This window comes from Cyrtonyx montezumae, unplaced genomic scaffold (genome assembly GCF_038088225.1).
Source record: "Cyrtonyx montezumae isolate F1298 unplaced genomic scaffold, pur_monq_1.0 scaffold_10, whole genome shotgun sequence".
NCBI lineage: Eukaryota > Metazoa > Chordata > Aves > Galliformes > Odontophoridae > Cyrtonyx > Cyrtonyx montezumae.
The window spans coordinates 57,873,074-57,889,986 of NW_027071826.1; the positions used below are offsets into that span (position 1 = coordinate 57,873,074).

General features: G+C 45.7%; 1 protein-coding gene across 2 annotated transcripts in view; it reads left to right on the plus strand.

Moving 5' to 3' along the window:
- Window positions 1-16,913, plus strand: part of DAGLA (diacylglycerol lipase alpha) — a 30,485-nt gene that overhangs the window by 10,338 nt on the left and 3,234 nt on the right. For both annotated transcript variants that reach the window (XR_010623389.1, XM_065755513.1), the window contains exons 7-19: window positions 1,554-1,688; window positions 2,287-2,364; window positions 3,327-3,451; window positions 4,598-4,754; window positions 5,013-5,096; window positions 5,224-5,301; window positions 9,106-9,186; window positions 11,170-11,312; window positions 12,592-12,660; window positions 13,662-13,734; window positions 14,809-15,005; window positions 15,266-15,395; window positions 16,148-16,329. Coding sequence is in view for 1 of the 2 variants with exons in the window: in XM_065755513.1 (XP_065611585.1) it covers window positions 1,554-1,688; window positions 2,287-2,364; window positions 3,327-3,451; window positions 4,598-4,754; window positions 5,013-5,096; window positions 5,224-5,301; window positions 9,106-9,186; window positions 11,170-11,312; window positions 12,592-12,660; window positions 13,662-13,734; window positions 14,809-15,005; window positions 15,266-15,395; window positions 16,148-16,329 (1,532 nt within the window). In the remaining variant the exon portion in view is untranslated. The remainder of the gene's footprint in view (window positions 1-1,553; window positions 1,689-2,286; window positions 2,365-3,326; window positions 3,452-4,597; window positions 4,755-5,012; window positions 5,097-5,223; window positions 5,302-9,105; window positions 9,187-11,169; window positions 11,313-12,591; window positions 12,661-13,661; window positions 13,735-14,808; window positions 15,006-15,265; window positions 15,396-16,147; window positions 16,330-16,913) is intronic.

A 16,913-nucleotide genomic window follows, 5' to 3' on the forward strand; every position in this document is an offset into this window, starting at 1 on the left:
GTCCTTTGTGGGCAGTGTGGATGTAAAGTTGGAAAGGCTGATGGGAGTCCGTTTGTTCTTCGCATGCACAGCTGACGTGGGAACCTGTGTTTTGGGCACCTGAACCCCCATTCTTGAGGATGATGTAATTTGCTTTAGGCAAACAAAAATGATAAAAGGTAATCTTGCACTCCAGGAGTTTGTCAGAGAATAGAAGAATGTAGGTCATTTCCTGCAAGCCTGCTGGGGGAGAAGGAATTTGCTTTCTGATCTGTCAGAGAGATGGAGAGATTCTTTGCTGAAGACCAGCCCAAGTGAACAGCCCAGGCTATCTACAGGCAGGACTGCAGTCATATGGCATCAGAGTTGAGTAAAGGCTGCTATGAAAATACAGCTAAGAATTCAGGATAACACTGTTAGGTCTTAGTAGGAAAAGTTAACCATGGCAGCAGTCAAAACATTGACCACGTGTGCTCAATCCCACTCTTAGTTGGTTCAGCCAGTGGGTCACCCTTGCCTTTAAGCTCTCTGTTCTGAGCAGTGGCCAGACGTGTTGTCTCACAGTCTAGCCATTTCCAGCCTCCCAAACCATTCTCACCTCAGCTCCTAAGTGTTTTGGTTTTTTAATGATACAGAGCCAAAAGGGAAACAGCATTTCTCCTCAAAGTCAGTGTCGCTCTGCTTTAAAGCTTTGGATGATTTTCTAAGGTTGTTTCCACTTCTCTCCCTTCTTCTGCAGCCTCTTCGTTTAGAGGCTTGGTCACTTTCCCTGCTGGGAACTTTGCATTCAGTAACTTGGACTTGATGAACTTAGAATTGTTAAGGTTGGAAAAGCACACTATGGTTCAGTGACTCGGGTCTGTTTTCACAGGTTGTTCTTCTCAGGGCCTTTTGCTTGGGTATGTGCCAAGACAAACTTGGAAAAGCTTGTTAATTTGCTCAGCTCTTTGAGGATGCAGAGCTCTAATGTGTAACACCTGCTTGTTGTAGTTTAACTCGTTGAAATCATGTAGCAAGCAGCACTGTGGTGAGCAGTACAGAGGCTGTTCAGTGGCAGCTTGCAGAAAATCACTTTCTCTGTGACGTGCCTGGGGTGGTGAGGTCTGCCTTTAGCAGGGGGACAGGGTTACTGAATTGAAGAGGCTGTTAAATAGGATGCATTTGGTGTGGTTTTCCTGAGTAGCCTTTGGTCAAGTGAAGTTGCTTTTGAGGAGGGAGGCAACCGTGAGGTGATGCTGGACTGGGATTTTTTGTGGTTCTCAGCTTGCTTCCTTTGTCTTATTTAACCTGACAGCATTGTCCTTCCCTCCCTTTGTATGTGCATTGCCTGTTGTGGTGCTTGGTGGTCAGCTTATGCATGCAGCATGCCACATAGTGCAATTCCAGTCTCAGCTGAGGTATTAATACAGATCAGACCAGATGTGGTGGTCCCAGAAGGACTCCCGTGGATGTTTTGGGGAGAGCTACGGAAACGAGGCCACTGCTGCCGCACTGGCTCTCCTTCTGTGTCCTGCTTTGAGGCTCCCCACACCCAAACTCCTCCTCCTCAGCCCTTCTCTCTGTGGATTTTGCAGGATGCCTACTCTGAAATCGCGTACCTGTTTGCGGAGTTTTTCCGAGACCTTGACATCGTCCCGTCTGACATCATTGCAGGCCTGGTTCTTCTGCGCCAACGGCAGCGGGCGAAGCGCAACGCTGTGCTGGACGAGGTGGGTGGAAGGGGCTGGGGGGCATCTTGCTTGGCCTCTGGTGTACCTGTTGCTCTTATCTCTCAGGTGAGAGCTGTGTGTCACTGCCCACCTTGTTCCTGTTGCGTCGTGAGTTATTGCCCATCACTGAGCGAATAAACACTACTATTCTTTAGCAGCTTTTTCCAAAGGGCTCAGCTGACCCTGAGCCAAGCTTGAAACTTATTGCCTTTTCTAATTAAGTGATGCGTACGCATTTAAATCTTGACCCTAGATGGGCAGCTGTCTTGAAAGAGGAGGCAGTTTCTTGAAAGTTGATAGGAAGAGTGGAGAGAAGACTCCAGCAACCTGAGGGGAAAAAAATCCTGAATTCCCAAACGGTTACTGCCATTGAGATTTGAAGATTCCTAATTGAATTGAAAAGTTTTATTTATTTTCCTTAGAGGTGGGGTTCAGACAGTGATGAGATCAGGCAGAAATCAGAGCTGGAGCCAGTTCAGGGCACTGGTCGAGATGCTTGCAAGCTGCCTTGCCCCCAGGTTACAAAATTGTTTCTCGTGTATAGATTTTTTTTGTCTTGGTGTCACAGAGAAGATTTTCTTGTCTTTGTGACTTACAGGCAAACAATGACATTTTAGCTTTTCTGTCTGGGATGCCAGTGACCAGGAACACGAAGTACCTGGACCTGAAAAACGCGGTAAGTCACTGGACTGTGATCTGGCAAACTCACGTGCTTCTTCATGTAGCATGTTTTCTTTTTCTCAGTGATTTCTTTTCTGCTTTTCTGGAATAATCAAAGAGATCAAAGTATGTTTCAGTCCAATAATAATGCTCGTTCTCCTGGAGGCTTTGTTGTCTTTGGATCACTTTTTAAGCATTATCTGTCTGTCCTCCACATTGTGGGAAGTAGTATTTCCACTCTGCTGCTGAAAGACAGTGTGAGATTTCTCACAAGTCAGAGGTACGAGTTGGGTGCTGCAGCCAGGGATGTTGTGCAGAGCTCCGTGTAATGGTACCCCCAGCTGGGCTTCATCTTGGTGAGGGCAGGGAGCTGCCTGGAGTGAGGTGAAGCCTTCCCTGGGACTGGTTCTGTCAGCAGTTCTCAGGATGGAGATGGCTTACAGTCTGTTCTATGTGAATTAAGCTTGGCTTTTCTCTTGGCATGCTGCTGTTGCAGCCCTTCATTGGGCAAGCTGTATTCATCCCTCTTGATTAGGTAATAGTTTTGAAAGAGAGGAAAGACTGACCCAATCCCAGCACCTCTGATCAAGCAATTCTGTGATTAACCTGCTTGCAGCTGTGCTGTACTGCTCTACATCTAATGCTAACTTCCTGCTGTTGTTCAGGCTATCTCCTTCTGCTTAGGTGTGTGGGGAGAGAGGGTCAGTTAAGTGGCTAGCAAGGCCTCTCTGATCGCACAAATGGGCACAGCTCTACTGGGTGGGGAGGGAAGGAGAGGATCTTACTGAGCATAACCAGTGTGCTCTCCTGCAGTCACCTGGAAACGCTGACAGCATTTGCTGTCCTGGTGCTGGTAAGAGAAAATGCTGATGTTCAGGGAGGAGGGTGCAGTCTCTAACTATGATGGAGAAAGGGAAACAGGAGAAAAGTGACATATGAAGAGAATAAGGCCTTTAGTGAGTCTCTTGTCTCTTTCAGCAAGAGATGCAGCGGTACAAAGAGGTGTGTTACTACATGCTGTTTGCCCTGGCTGCCTATGGCTGGCCCATATACCTGATGAGGAAGCCCACATGTGGACTCTGTCACCTGGCCAGATCCTGCTCGTGAGTGGCCGTCCTGCCTATCGCTCTGCCTTCTCTCCTTCCCTCTTCCCTTCTGTTTTTCCCTGATTTACAGTTCTTTCTTTCATCGGCTTGCTTTCTCCATCACTTCTCAGTTACTTCTTTTTTTTTCCTCTTCTGCTTTTTTTTTCTCTTCTCTTATCCTTTCCATCTCTCAGTAACTTAATTCCTGCATCCTTCTCGTTCTTTCTTACAGTTATCTGCTTACCTTGTTAAATAAACCACTGTCATATTCTGTCCTCTCTGGTGCACTAAGGATCATGCCAGTCTTGTGCAGTTTGGATAACCAGTGGAGAGAACTCACCTGGCACAAGAGTGCTTTCACACTGAATCAAAATAGCTGCCTCAGAACGCAGAAACTAGATATATCAGTAAGCCCAGTTATGCAGAGAATTGACATTTGGATCTTTATTAAAGCATCAGCAAGACTTGGCCAGAGTTTGTGCTGTGTTCTCTCTAATTGTTTTTTGATTGCCATGCTGTATACTGCTCACCTCATGGTAGCAACGCTGTAGTTCAGTTCAGGATTGCATGTTAGCTTTTTAGCTTCTGTAATGCTGTCACTGGGTTCTCTTTGGAGTTGAGCTTTTTGGCCCTAGAGAAGTAAATTTCTTCTCCAGATCTGTTAGGAGGAATATCCTTCTGAGCCACTTTGGTCTGTGAAGTGTGTCATAAGGAAAAGAAAGGAGGAAAGTTTGTGCTTGCACTGTGGTTCTGGGATGATTCTAGACCCATTTTGCTACTTGTTATAAGTAGGTCTGATAGATGCTAGATGCTTGTGTGTTGAAGCAGTGTAGGACTATGCTGTTAAGCACAGTATCACCTGAGGAGAGTTCCCAGCCCCACCACGCAGTGATCCCTTGGAGACTGGCTGCACTGTAGCTCTCTCTGGTGCTCAGAAGGAAAACTACATCTGATCCCCATTCTGCTTTCAGTGTGGAGATACGAGTTGTGTGCTTTTTTTGTGCAAGAGCTGCAACAAGTGAGGGAAATCACTGCTCTCAGGATGAGATGAGCGTGGCTTGTAGGTTTTCTCTTCCTTTCCCTCACTTCCAGGCATCCCACTTTGAAGTCTGTCTCTCCTGCGTTCCTCTTCTTTCCTCAAAGCTGTAATCTTTTCTTCTGCAGGTGTTGCTGTCTCTGTCCTTCGCGTCCCCGCTACGCACCCAGTGTCACCATTGAAGAGGATAACTGCTGTGGCTGCAATGCCATTGCCATCCGGCGCCACTTCTTGGATGAGAACATGACCTCTGTGGACATCGTTTATACTTCTTGCCACGATGCGGTATGGGAAGTCTGCATCCCCCCGAGGCTCCTCCTAGTGGAACCTGCATGCTTCCATTGATAGCTGTACAAAAGAAGAAAACTTGAGCTTTTTTCTGCCCCTAGACCTGCCCTCCTATCTGTCTGCCAAGAATTTCTTGGACAGAAATATTTGCCCCCTCATCAGAGGCAAACGTTTAGCTGCTCCACTTTACCTGAGAGGGAGGATACGTGAATGAGAACGTCTCACCTGAGTGTTACACCAGTGCATCTCTTCTAGGTTTATGAAACTCCTTTTTACGTGGCTGTGGACCATGATAAGAAGAAGGTGGTCATTAGTATCCGAGGAACTCTGTCTCCAAAAGTAAGTATGTTGTGCGTTGGCCTCGCACGCTCTCGGCCACCCTAGCAAACTTTCAGGATAGCGTGAGACCTTCCTGGGTTGCTGTTGGTGTTTGATTTACCTGAAATGCAGTGACTCCTTTCTTCAGGATGCCCTGACTGACCTGACTGGGGATGCAGAGCGCCTTCCAGTTGAGGGTCACCATGGAACATGGCTGGGACACAAGGTATGTAAAGAAACGCTTATTGTTTTAAGGTTTTGTCTTGTAATTACAGGCAATAACAAAACCCAGTCTAAACAGCTTGAGTTGTTAATGCTTTCAGCTGTAGTGAAATGACTCTGAGATGTAAAAACAAATAAGTTCTGAAATTCTAACAGTTAAAATCAGACTGTAAAAAAAGAAGATTACAGCATGCGATGAGTCAAAATGAATCTGTGTGGACCTAGAACAAAATTATCAGTGCCATTGAAATTACTTTTTCTTCCAATGGGTGACCTTTTCAGAATTTGCAATCAAACCCTGACAGTGTCTTTGAAGTTCTTTAGCAATGGGATATTCATTGAACCTCATAAACAGACATTGGCAGGGCTTGCTTCAGTGTAATTAGACTGATGCCGCGTGTCCGTGTTAGTGAGCAGGACTGGACTGGCTAAATCAATTTAGCATAGAGCTTACCTTTGCCCCAGTCCAGCAAAGTAATGACACACGTGCTGAGTTTTAAGATTAGCAGGAGGTTGGCAGCCTCTCAGGAAGTAATGCCAGACTGGGAAAGGAAAATCCAAACTGGAGGTTGCGTGTGCTGGAAGGATTGTGGTAGCTGCCGGGAAATGCTGCTGCTCAGGGGGATGAAATGCTGAGGATCATCTGGCCAGGGTCCCTTCAGGGCAGGACAGTGAGCTCGTAGCTCCTGAGAACTCCTGCTTCGTTCGCAGTGTCCTTCCAGATCGCCTTCGTGCTGTGTTTTGATGCTGTGCTTTATCAAGTAGAGCATTAGAGGTCTGATAGCTGCATCCTCAGATGCTCAGCTGGGTACAGGCCTGAGAAGGAAGCAGTTACCTAAAAGTGCTGCTGGGACTCGCTGCAGCCTTGAAGGGTTTCATCTCAGACTCTCAGGATGGAGCTTTTTGAAAACCGTATTTTGTACTTCTGCTTTTGCAAATGAGCATGTCTTTTGTTTCCTCAAAATGGGAAAGTGAATCAGTGTAGTAGTTACAGAAAGCATTGCATAGAAACAGATAAACGAGGAAGTGATTGGTCACTTAGTTAACATCTGAGCCTTCTCATCTAATGTTTCTGAAGTGTTATGACGTTATTTTTGACTCCATCTGATTCAAAATGACTTTGTGAAAGCATTGTGATAAGCAGTTCAAATAAACCAAAGGAAAGCAAGGGGCATTTGTTCTATTTTAAATCTGCAAAAAGCTGGTTATGGATACCGAGAGGAGTTGAATTTTTCTCTTGATCTTTTGCTGTGGAAATATTCATATGCCAGTCACTTATATGAAACATTGCCAGGTTATGCCCTGCATTTTATATTAGATTTGTTTGCCTTTTGCATTATGTCTTTTTCTATTGTTACAAGTACAGAAATAAAGCTTTATCCTAAATTATTATAAATGTTAATCTTCAGACAATAATGCACTGTTGATTCCTGAGGGAAGCTAACAGAGATAATAGAATTTACAGGTACCTGTCCTGATGCATTTTTAATGGCCACAAGTCAACTATAATACAAAAGCAGACGAAGCATCTTGCTAACACATTTAATTTGTAGAAAAGCACTGGGCTGTTTGGGAGCTTCCTCTTAGTTGCTCAGTGTCCTTTTCCTTGCTGATGCTGCACACCCAGCAGTCTGGGGTGCCCTGTTATCACCACGAGCCATGCTGCTTCACGTGGTGCCCATCAGACATCTGGGAAATTAAAACCCTTGATGTTTGCACGAGCCTTCCTGGGGCTCCACTGGGCCCACAGCTGGGAGTGTTTGATTGTCTGGCTTGCTGTACATGCTACAGTTGATGTTTGTGAGGTCTCTGAGCTATTTTGGGTCAGAAGGACATAGCTGTAAGGTTTATGGGTTGTGTGCCAAAAAAGAAAAACACCCACAAATAATCACAACTTGGAGGGGAAAGAAATCAACCACAACAAAATCTTCACTGCTGGAGGTAAAATAGAATGATTTTTATAATGGAGTTCATTTAAAAAACCATCATAAATAAGGGGCGTGAATCCACGTGGAATTCTGTGAAGCCTGCACAGGACAAAACTTCAGAGGTGATGATTTTATGAAGGTTTGCCAGCCAAAAGGACAGCTGGCAAGAGGAGGCTGTGAACACCCAGCCATGCTAACAGCCCTCACCTGTATGACACAGCAGTCAGCAACAGCCATAACCTTCAAGTTCCTTCCTACCACATAGATACCCTCCTTTGTGGGTTTTCCAACCCCCACTTCAAATATTGCAGAGCAGTTTCATGCCTTCAGAGTGCAGAGCAGTACAGAATATTTCTGCTTTGCTTTTCGTGGATCTTTGGTCTATTTGGTTATTTATACACGGGGCTTGGAAGCTAAGCCCAGATAATTTTATTCCTAGCCTAGGTACAACTCTGTGGGGATAAGCCTCATTCCATAATACTGAAATCACTGTCTGTATTAGAATATGCTGGAATTATCAAAAATACAGCCCTAAGGCTGTCTATTGGACCGTTAGTAAAATCACTATGGAGGTAGATTGTGCTTTGTAAAAATAGGATCCTAAAATCGTGTTGGAAATTTATGTAAGTCGCCTGCCATTCACTCCTCATTAGAGTTAGAAATGGATGCTCTTGAATGCAGCTGAAGCTGGCTGGCTGCTGGGAGCTGAACACAGGCCTGAAATACCATGGCATCTACTTGTTTGATAACGATGGTGACATTACAGATGTTCCACTTACAGGCTCAGCAGAGTCACCTGTGTTCCTTTTCTTCAGTGGGCAGATTGATATTTGATATCGAGGGCTTTGAAAATTCCCTATTTCTTCCCTTTTTGAAGGGGACCGTGCATTCTTTTCTGCCTTTGTGATTGAACAGTGCTCAACAATACTTGCTTTGTACTTAAACTGTTTTCAGGTGGGGGTGAGATAGTCTCCTTTGGTTTTTGGCCAGCCCAGGCTGTGTGAGTTATTTGAGGGCTGCAGTCACTAAGTAGAATTAGCAGCATCTCTTTACTTGTGTTTACCCTGAGCTACATCACTGTTTTTAGCCTATGCAGTTCAGGCTTGCTCACCTCTGGATATTAACCGTAACCAAGGATTTATGCAATGGACCAAACTGCATCAAAGAGCAAAACAAACCCTGAGTGCAGCCATCCTCCAGGAGGGAGGATAGGTGTATAGAACCAGACGATCCATTTGTTTCCCATCTCCCAGCAGTCCTTAGCTTCTAGGGAATAAAAACCTTTAAGAAATAAAATGCCATTAACGTCCTTTGACAGCTGAATCCACTTAATAGTTGCTGACACCTCCAGTCATCAGCAGCTTTCCCACACAGATAGAGCTGCCACTTTTTCCTGCCTTGGTGTTTATGTTGTGAATCTGTTAGCTCAACCTTTGCAGATTTAAATGCAGGAGCGCAGTTCTGGGGTTAAGATACTGACGTGCAGAAAACCAGGGTTTGCTTCTGCTGCTCCACTGTAGGTCTCAGTGTGAGCTGAACCACAAGACTCACAACCTTGTGTTTAAGTTATTGGTGTGGTTGGTTTGTTTTACAGACTTCATACCATGAGCCCAAGAACAGCAGTGTTATAACTTAAGAGTCGATGAGCAGTGTTAGAACTTAAGAGCTGTCATTCCTCCTAAACACTCTGTGCCTCTGGTAATCAGTGAGCCAAAACACATGCCTGATGAGGCCTCCTCCTAACAGGGAGTGGAGGCAGTGTTCCTCCTTCTGTGTGCTGTGATACTCAGCTTGTCCAGCACTGAGGCTGGCTTGGTGCCTCCTACACCAGTGCTGATAGGCAGCCGTTCATCCCCTGTCCTGTCTTTGTTTGCACTCAGGGAATGGTGCTGTCTGCTGAGTACATCAAGAAGAAACTGGAGCAAGAGATGGTGCTTTCTCAAGCTTTTGGACGAGACTTGGTGAGCATTAGCTTTCTTTTATCACCACGGGCTGTGTGGAAGTTGAGATTTCCTTCTGTTGCACTAATTTCTCCAATCTCAATTCCTGTCTCTCTGGCTTGCCTAGCCACTTACTCCTAAAAGGCTTTTCTTTATTTATTTTGAAGCCTTCTTCCCTAGAGTACTGTGGAGCTCCCGATACTGTTTTTCTCAGACAAGAAGTCCCATTTGGTGGTCATGCAGGGCAAGGAACATTAAAAACAAATCAAGAGGAACTAAAATCCCATCTCTGTGGAGATCCTCTGTGCAGACAGCCGTGGGACGTCATGCTGCCTGTCTGTGTGCACGCATTTCCTGCAGCTCTCTATCAGAAGAAGACTCGAGAGAGATGTTAAGAAGATGCTTACCTTAGCTTGTATGTCAGTTATTGCACTGTCAACCTCCTTGCAGAGGAGGGATTTTCTGTGCTGCCTGATTCCCTGCTGCCACACAGCTGTCCTTTTCTCATGCCCATAGAGTGCCTTGGCCCGTGGGAAATTAGTGAAAAAGAGAAGAAGGGTGAAAGGCTTGATGCTTCCCTGGAACTGGTGCCGTACCAGTGAGCACTGAAGAGTCTGCCTTGTGATGCTGATAGGTGTAGGAAGAAGATACAGAAGCATTGGTCTTCTTTATGTGGTGCTTTATTCCTCTTTGCCTGGAAAATGAAAATTGGAGTTGTTAAGTGAACTGTTACTCACAAAGGGAGTTCTGTTCTTGTTCTGTGAGGGTATGGTGGCTGAGTACTTAGACTGGCTTCTGTGTGTGATGCTACGTATCCTATTTGGTTTTGTTCAAAGCTGGTTTGAGTTCATAATCTGGTCTAATTTCTATGAAATGTAGTGTAACTAGCTAGGCCTAACCCACAAAGGTGGAGGGAGAACTTGCTGAATGAGGTGGAACTACTGCCTTGTGGTTAGGAAATGAAGTACTATCTGAAGATGAACTTTCAGGTACATATGGAAAAGTGGTATGGCAAGAGCATCAATGCCATTCTAGGTCCTGGCATAGGTCCGTGTAGCCCAGCACGTTTTCTGACAACTGCCAGCACCAGATTTCAGGGTAAAAATGTAACAGGTGGGATTCACTTCACCGACTGTCAGATATGGTGTTGACATGGAAGTGCTCACCAGAAGTAAAATGACAAAAAGATAGATCTTTCGTTCCTGTGGCTTTTTTGTGTTCTCTTATCTTATGCAGAAGCTGAGTAGAGCTGCAGCTGGTCACCTGAGACCTTAGAGAGTGTAGGAGCTGCTTTCTCTGTCCCCGTGTAAGCCCTTCAGGGCACTGGCAGAGCTCTGCAAATACTGCATTAAAGCAAGATGGAAATTTCTGAAAATGAAATTATAAAGTCTGAGCCATGCCTAGCACTCTAACCTCTTAATAACAGAACACTACAAAATGTTGGAGAACAGTTTTGTCTATCAATTACTCAAGCAATTGACAGCAGTTGGGAACATCTAGACTTCACAAGACTACTGTTCAAACTGTAGGTCGGGATTTCTGTCTTTCAGCATGCACTAGCAATAAAATAAATGAGGAAAAACTCTTCATTTCCATAATCAGAGACCTCTGATTTGTCTGCCTGGACCCAAATATTATCAGAAGGCTATTAGGTGTGAGGAGGAGCAAAAGGCTCATCAAATCTCAAGTAACTTAACTTGTGTGTACGTTTCCCTTTTCTTTCAGGAAAGGTCAAGGACTGGCATGTGGAGGTGCATGAGAAAACGCCAGAAGAGAATTAATTCAGGTGTCCCTTCAGAACAGGCAATAGTAGAGGGCAGAAAACTGTTCCCATTTCAAAATCTAACATAACCCCTCCATTGAAGGAGGAGTTGGTTAGCTGGAGTGCAGTGTTCACATATAGGAAAATCCCAGCAGCTGGGAAAAGAGACAGATTTGAAGGATTGTGAGGTTTCTTTCCAGTCTGACTTCAATTTCTTGTTTTGTTTTTCTTTTCATTTTCAGGGGAGAGGAACAAAACACTATGGCCTGATTGTGGTTGGCCATTCCCTAGGGGCTGGCACAGCTGCCATCCTGTCCTTCCTCTTGCGTCCACAGTACCCGTCACTGAAGTGCTTTGCTTATTCTCCCCCAGGTGGGCTGCTGAGGTAGGTGCTGGGTCAGGAGGTCTGCTTGCAGAGATGGGGTGTGTAGCTGCAGCTGCATCAGATTCTGGTTGTGATGTTCTGATGAGCACTAGAAGACAGTCTGTGCCCTGAGAAGCATGCAAAAAAAGTGTACTAGCAGTCGCTGGGAGCTGAGGCTTGTGGGCAGCTTCTGTATTAGGATTTGAAGTTTGGGTTACGATGGCCGGTGGCCACTTCCTACTGTTCAGTTTCATGACTTTGTTGTGGGCTTCTGTAGCTCTCATTTAACTCTGCCTAGCGTGAAACAAGTTGGGTGGGCAGGGTGAAATTTCATCCCTTATTGTCTGCACGGTACCAGTGTGTTCTCTCCTCATCTTCTGCAAACAGATATCCAGAGTGGGAGATGTTTGACCAAATGCAGGTGTCTGTATCAGATCTAGTTGTCAGGACTCCTTTTGCATCTGACAAAGAAATTGGCACTTGAAAGCCCCTGTGGATTAGAAGCTTCTTGTGGTGGTTACTGCATCATGTTCCAGGAGTGGCCCAAAGGATTTTAATCATCCTGCTAATGAATCTGGACATTAGCATGCCTTGTTGTGGTAGTAGTGCCTAGTCGTTTGCAGCTGTAGAGGCTTTGCTGTGTAGAACTGTTTTCCTGAGAGTCTTCATAGCTTTGTGCTCAGAGCTTCCTCTCCTGAGGTCCCCTGATAGAGCATAGGCCAAGCTGTGTAATACCTCCTCAACTGGCTCTGAGCTCAGAGTTCAAGGTGCCTGTGACTGCCACACCTTTCTTGTGCTTTGCATCGTGCCCGTGATCATCTCTAGGTGAGGGGTGCTGGTCTCCATCAGTGGTGGCTGATTCAGAAGAAAGGTATTGATTCCCTCTTATCTCGGTGCTTAGGCTACTTCAGGCTTAGTTCTGTGGTGTCCTTTTTGTCCTGGAGGCATGGAATAACTTCTTCTGTAGTCTGCTGCCATTCCCAAAGAATATAAAAACTGAGTTAGGGTATTTCCTTATCCAAGCCTATTTGGAGCTATGTGCAGGTAAGGAAGAAGGAGCTGCTCTGTTTGAGCTGCACCCTTACAGAGTAATGTTGCTTGGGGCATGGGATGTGCGTATCAGGCTCCTCTTAGTGTGCAAGTTCTAAGCCTTGAGCAGCTGGCATTGTGTTGAAAAACGCCATGAACTGATGCAGGTTCGTTGTTCATCTCTCAGACACCAGCAGCAAATTGGGAATGAAGTGCTGTTTGCTGCTAGTGAAACCCTGTTTGCTTCTTCTTGGTCCTGTTTCTCTTCCAGTGAGGATGCCATGGAATATTCAAAAGAGTTTGTGACTGCAGTCGTGCTTGGCAAAGATCTAGTGCCCAGGCAAGTTGAGAAGTGTCCGAATTCCTTGATGAGTATCTGCTGTTGTGTACCAGTCACCTATTTCCAGTCAGAAACACCCAGATCATACCTGTCTTGTTTCCTCATTTACCTGTCCTTGTATGCTTCTCATTTGTCCTCCTGGTTACCTGTCCTGCTCTGTCTTTTACCTGGACACCCGTATTGGTGTTTTATGTACCTTTTTATAGGCATATCCCTTCTCCATCTCTGTTGCCTGTGTGAAACAAAAAGGTGAATATCCAGCCTCTGTGGTTATACTCATGGTGGTATCTGTCATGTCAATGCCATCTTCCTGGTTGTCTGTGTTCTCTCAGTCCTCTTTACTCTGCCCTGAACTAGATGTGCTCTCATCTCATTTTGTTGTGCTGCCTATCATCTCACACCTTTGAACCAGCTCCACCATTTCTTGTCTTGACATTTCTCACTGCTCATTATCTCCTCTGGCCCATTCTGCTGAACGTGGGCAAGGGGCTAGGGGTCAAACAACCTGGGTTTTATTTCTAGTTCTTCCCTGTCGTGTGACCTTATACGATTTTTGTCTGTACAATGTTAGGCATGTAGAGTTAGTGGAAGAAGAGCACTGTGATGTTCACTATGTGCCTTTTGTGTTAACCTGTATGACAGAATCGTGTATATTCTATAATCTGTTGCCATACAGCTCTGTGCTATCCTTGATTTATCTGATCTGTGGCATCCTCTTCCTGAATTGTTTCATGCCTACTCGTTTCTCCCCATCACCCTCATCTGTTCATTGACTTCTCATATCTGTGTTCACTGTTCTGATGCTGTTATTGCATTTCATACTTGTTTGTAGCCTTTTACCCTTGTTACTGGTCCCAGGTGATGGCACAGCTTACCTCAGAAGTGACCTGCCATATTGCTGCATTCCTGTTCCTTCTGTAGCATGGTTTCTCGTTGCTCTGCACTGTATGTCTTCACTGTCCTGTTCCCAGCTGTTGTAAACACATCTTCCTCTCTTCCAGAATTGGTCTCTCTCAGCTGGAGGGGTTTCGTCGGCAGCTTCTGGATGTTCTTCAGAGAAGTAACAAACCAAAGGTAAGAATGAGGCTGAGCAGACTCCTGAAGGCAAGCATCTGAGCAGTGATGGTAAAGGTTTGGTGTCACGCAGCAGTACTGCGGGCTTCTCCTGACTCCCAGATCTCCTCAGATCCACCATCACTGTTGTTTAGGATACGAGAGGAGCGATGGAAGCAGCAGGAAGGCAGCCAGAGAGGCAGGACTGAGAGAAACACTCTGCTTGCAGGCTGGCTTTATAGCTCTGTGGTTACTCTAGCTCACGTGCTGGGAGTTCACCGTCGTGTCCAAAAAAACTGAGCAGGAAGCTTTCTCATCTGAGCCTGTTTGCAAGTCTGTGTTGCAGCTGTAGCTTTTCCTGGCCAATAACAAGGGATGGGTATCAGGCTGGGAAGTGCATCTGTCTGCTTGTAGGCACTGCTTTGTGCTCTCTAGGTGGTGCTGTTCTAGTGCAAGTGGGCTGTTAATGGTGTAGAGTTCAGAAACGTGCCCAATTATTCTTTCCAAGACTTCCTTACCGTTACATTGAGGTGGAAAAAGCACAAGATTTTCAAGTTCTTAGAGCTGAGATGTTAGAGAAATAATATTTAGGGGGTAAAAAAACCGAGCTGATGTTTTTCTTGATAGAATTCCGTTTTGATGTTGTTCCAGTAAACTTTTGATCTCTGGTTTTTGGGGTTTTTTTTTAGTGCATAAAGAAAAGCATAAAGGGATTTTTTGTTTGCTTAAGCTGTGTAGTCTTCTCCTTCTTCCCCGTGTTGAAAATTGAGATTCTATCTACCTTGCTTGTCCTGGGAAGATGTCCCATTAGTGGACAAAAATGTGCTTGTTCTAGGGTCCCTAACTCTGCCAAAACATCTAGAACAAGCTTTTGCCACTTTTAAGGTTAAAATAAGGAAAGGGAGGAAGCCAGTACAGGGTTATTTCTCTCAGGGTCTGCAATTCAATCAACAGAGACACAAACTCAGTTTTTTTTCTCTTGTATTAAGCATCCAGTGTAAGTAAACCTATGGACAGTATGTTGTGAGACAGCTCTGCCTTTCTGGTCTTTCTCTTCATCTCCATCTTCTCCCACCTTTACATGATGTTGGGCAGTGGAGGATCATCTTGGGTGCTACCAAGTGCATACCCAAATCAGAGCTTCCTGAAGAGACTGAAGAGAACTCGGTGACGAGCAACCGCCTCTGGACCCACCCCAGTGATCTGACCATTGCCCTGTCTGCCAGCACGCCGCTCTACCCACCTGGCCGCATCATCCACGTGGTGCACAATCATCCTGCAGAGCAGTGCTGGTGAGTGGGCATAGAGCTGGGAAGCCAGCCCTTTGCCAAGAGAAAAAAAATCCCCAAGGGAGCAATCCATCTATGAAAGAAGTGGATTTTTTCACTGCCTTACCGTGGCTGCACTGTCACTGTGCAGTGCTTTAGAAGAATTGTACCTAATATCTTCTCCTGTTGTTCTTTTTTCTCTCTCTGTAACCTGCTCTTCCTCACTATTGCACGCCAAAACACTGGCTTGCACTTCTCCTCTGGATCCCAACTCCTTTCTTTAGTTGCTGTGAGCAAGAGGATCCCACTTACTTTGCTATCTGGGGTGACAATAAGGCATTTAATGAAGTGATCATCTCACCAGCAATGTTGCACGAACACCTCCCATATGTGGTCATGGAAGGGCTCAACAAGGTAATGCTGAGAGTTGGGGTCAGAGGGTGGGGAGGTGTGATATGATGGACTGAGCTTGAGTGCAAGGGCTTGGGCAGGAGGAGCGTGGTGGTGATTCTGGTGAGGTGAGCTGTAGAGACAGTGTCTGCAAAACCAAAGCTGTGTGCGTGCATTGGAGAGTCAGGGACCCCCAGGGATGGGATTTGGGCTTATTAATTCTTAGTGCAAGAACACTTCTGCCCCCTAGTGTGCAGTAATAATGTGAGGTTGGGTGGTGTGTGGTTCACCCTCTCAAAGCTGCCTATTACAGCGTGCAGTTCAGGTGAAATGTTGTGAGCTGTCACAGCACTGGATGTCCATGCGTGCAGCTGTGCAGGGCAGTTCAGAAGTGCTCCACAATGCTGCTGCAGCCTCTGCTGGTGAGTTCATGTAGTGGTTGTGGAATGGATCTCTGCCTCTAAATGATTATTTGTAGCTATGTGCAGCTCTGCCGTGAGTTTTAGCCAAGTCTGCTGTGCTGTTCTGGTCTGAAAGCTGTTTCTGGCAGCATCTTTGGTAATCTCCCCAGTCCTGGATTCGCAGCAGGGCATCCTGACAGGGCAGACTGTAGAAATACCTTCATTTAATCCTTAATGTCAAGACCTTGCCCTGTGCTTTTGAAAAGCATTAGTAAGAAACAGTGGCAAATCCAGTGGTTTGGAAGTTCTGAGCTGAGAACAGTGATGCTGGTGTCTCCACTGAAGCACTACTGTTCCTTTGCTTGCCTCGTATAGGTCTTAGAGAATTACAACAAGGGGAAAACAGCTTTACTTTCTGCAGCCAAAGTGATGGTGAGCCCTACAGAAGTGGATCTCACTCCAGAGCTGATCTTCCAAAGTCAGCCCTTGCCCAGTGGACCCTCTGTTCAGATTGGAACTGGAACCTTAACAGTGGACAGAAGGAACAGCAGTACAAAGTAAGAATATATCTTGGATTTCTTTGGAGGGCTGCTGGCTCTTAAGTGCGGATCCTCTCTTGGGGCACTGTGACCAGTGTTTGCAGGAAGGATAGATCTAAGGACTGCTTGTATGGGGCTTTGAATTGATGTGACTCAGGACATAATAAAGCCAGAGAAAAAAAGAAGTGATCCTCTGTGTTGCTCAAGAATCTGTGAGTGCAGCAGGTTCAGTAGAACCTAGGAGTTGAAAATACGGGAAGATCCTTTTCTTATCCAGACAAGTGGGCTTTGCCCTGGAAACAGAAAAGCAAGGCTTGCAGTCTTGCAGCCAAATCTCCGTTTTCCTGTGTGAGTGATGTGCCCAAAGATAGCCCATGGCTCTGATTCTCAAAAGCTGAGAAGCAGTGACAGCCGTAAGCTTACAGAACATGTGAAGTTCCTTCGTGTAAAACTGACCTGTGGTAGAAAGAAGTACTGAAAGCATTCCTGTTGGGAGTACATTTTTATGTAGACTGGATCATCCCTGACTACTGGATGCTGGCATTGCTAGTCTGTCAAGGGGCAAAAGGTGGAGGGTCATCTAGGAGGTATACGAAGGACTG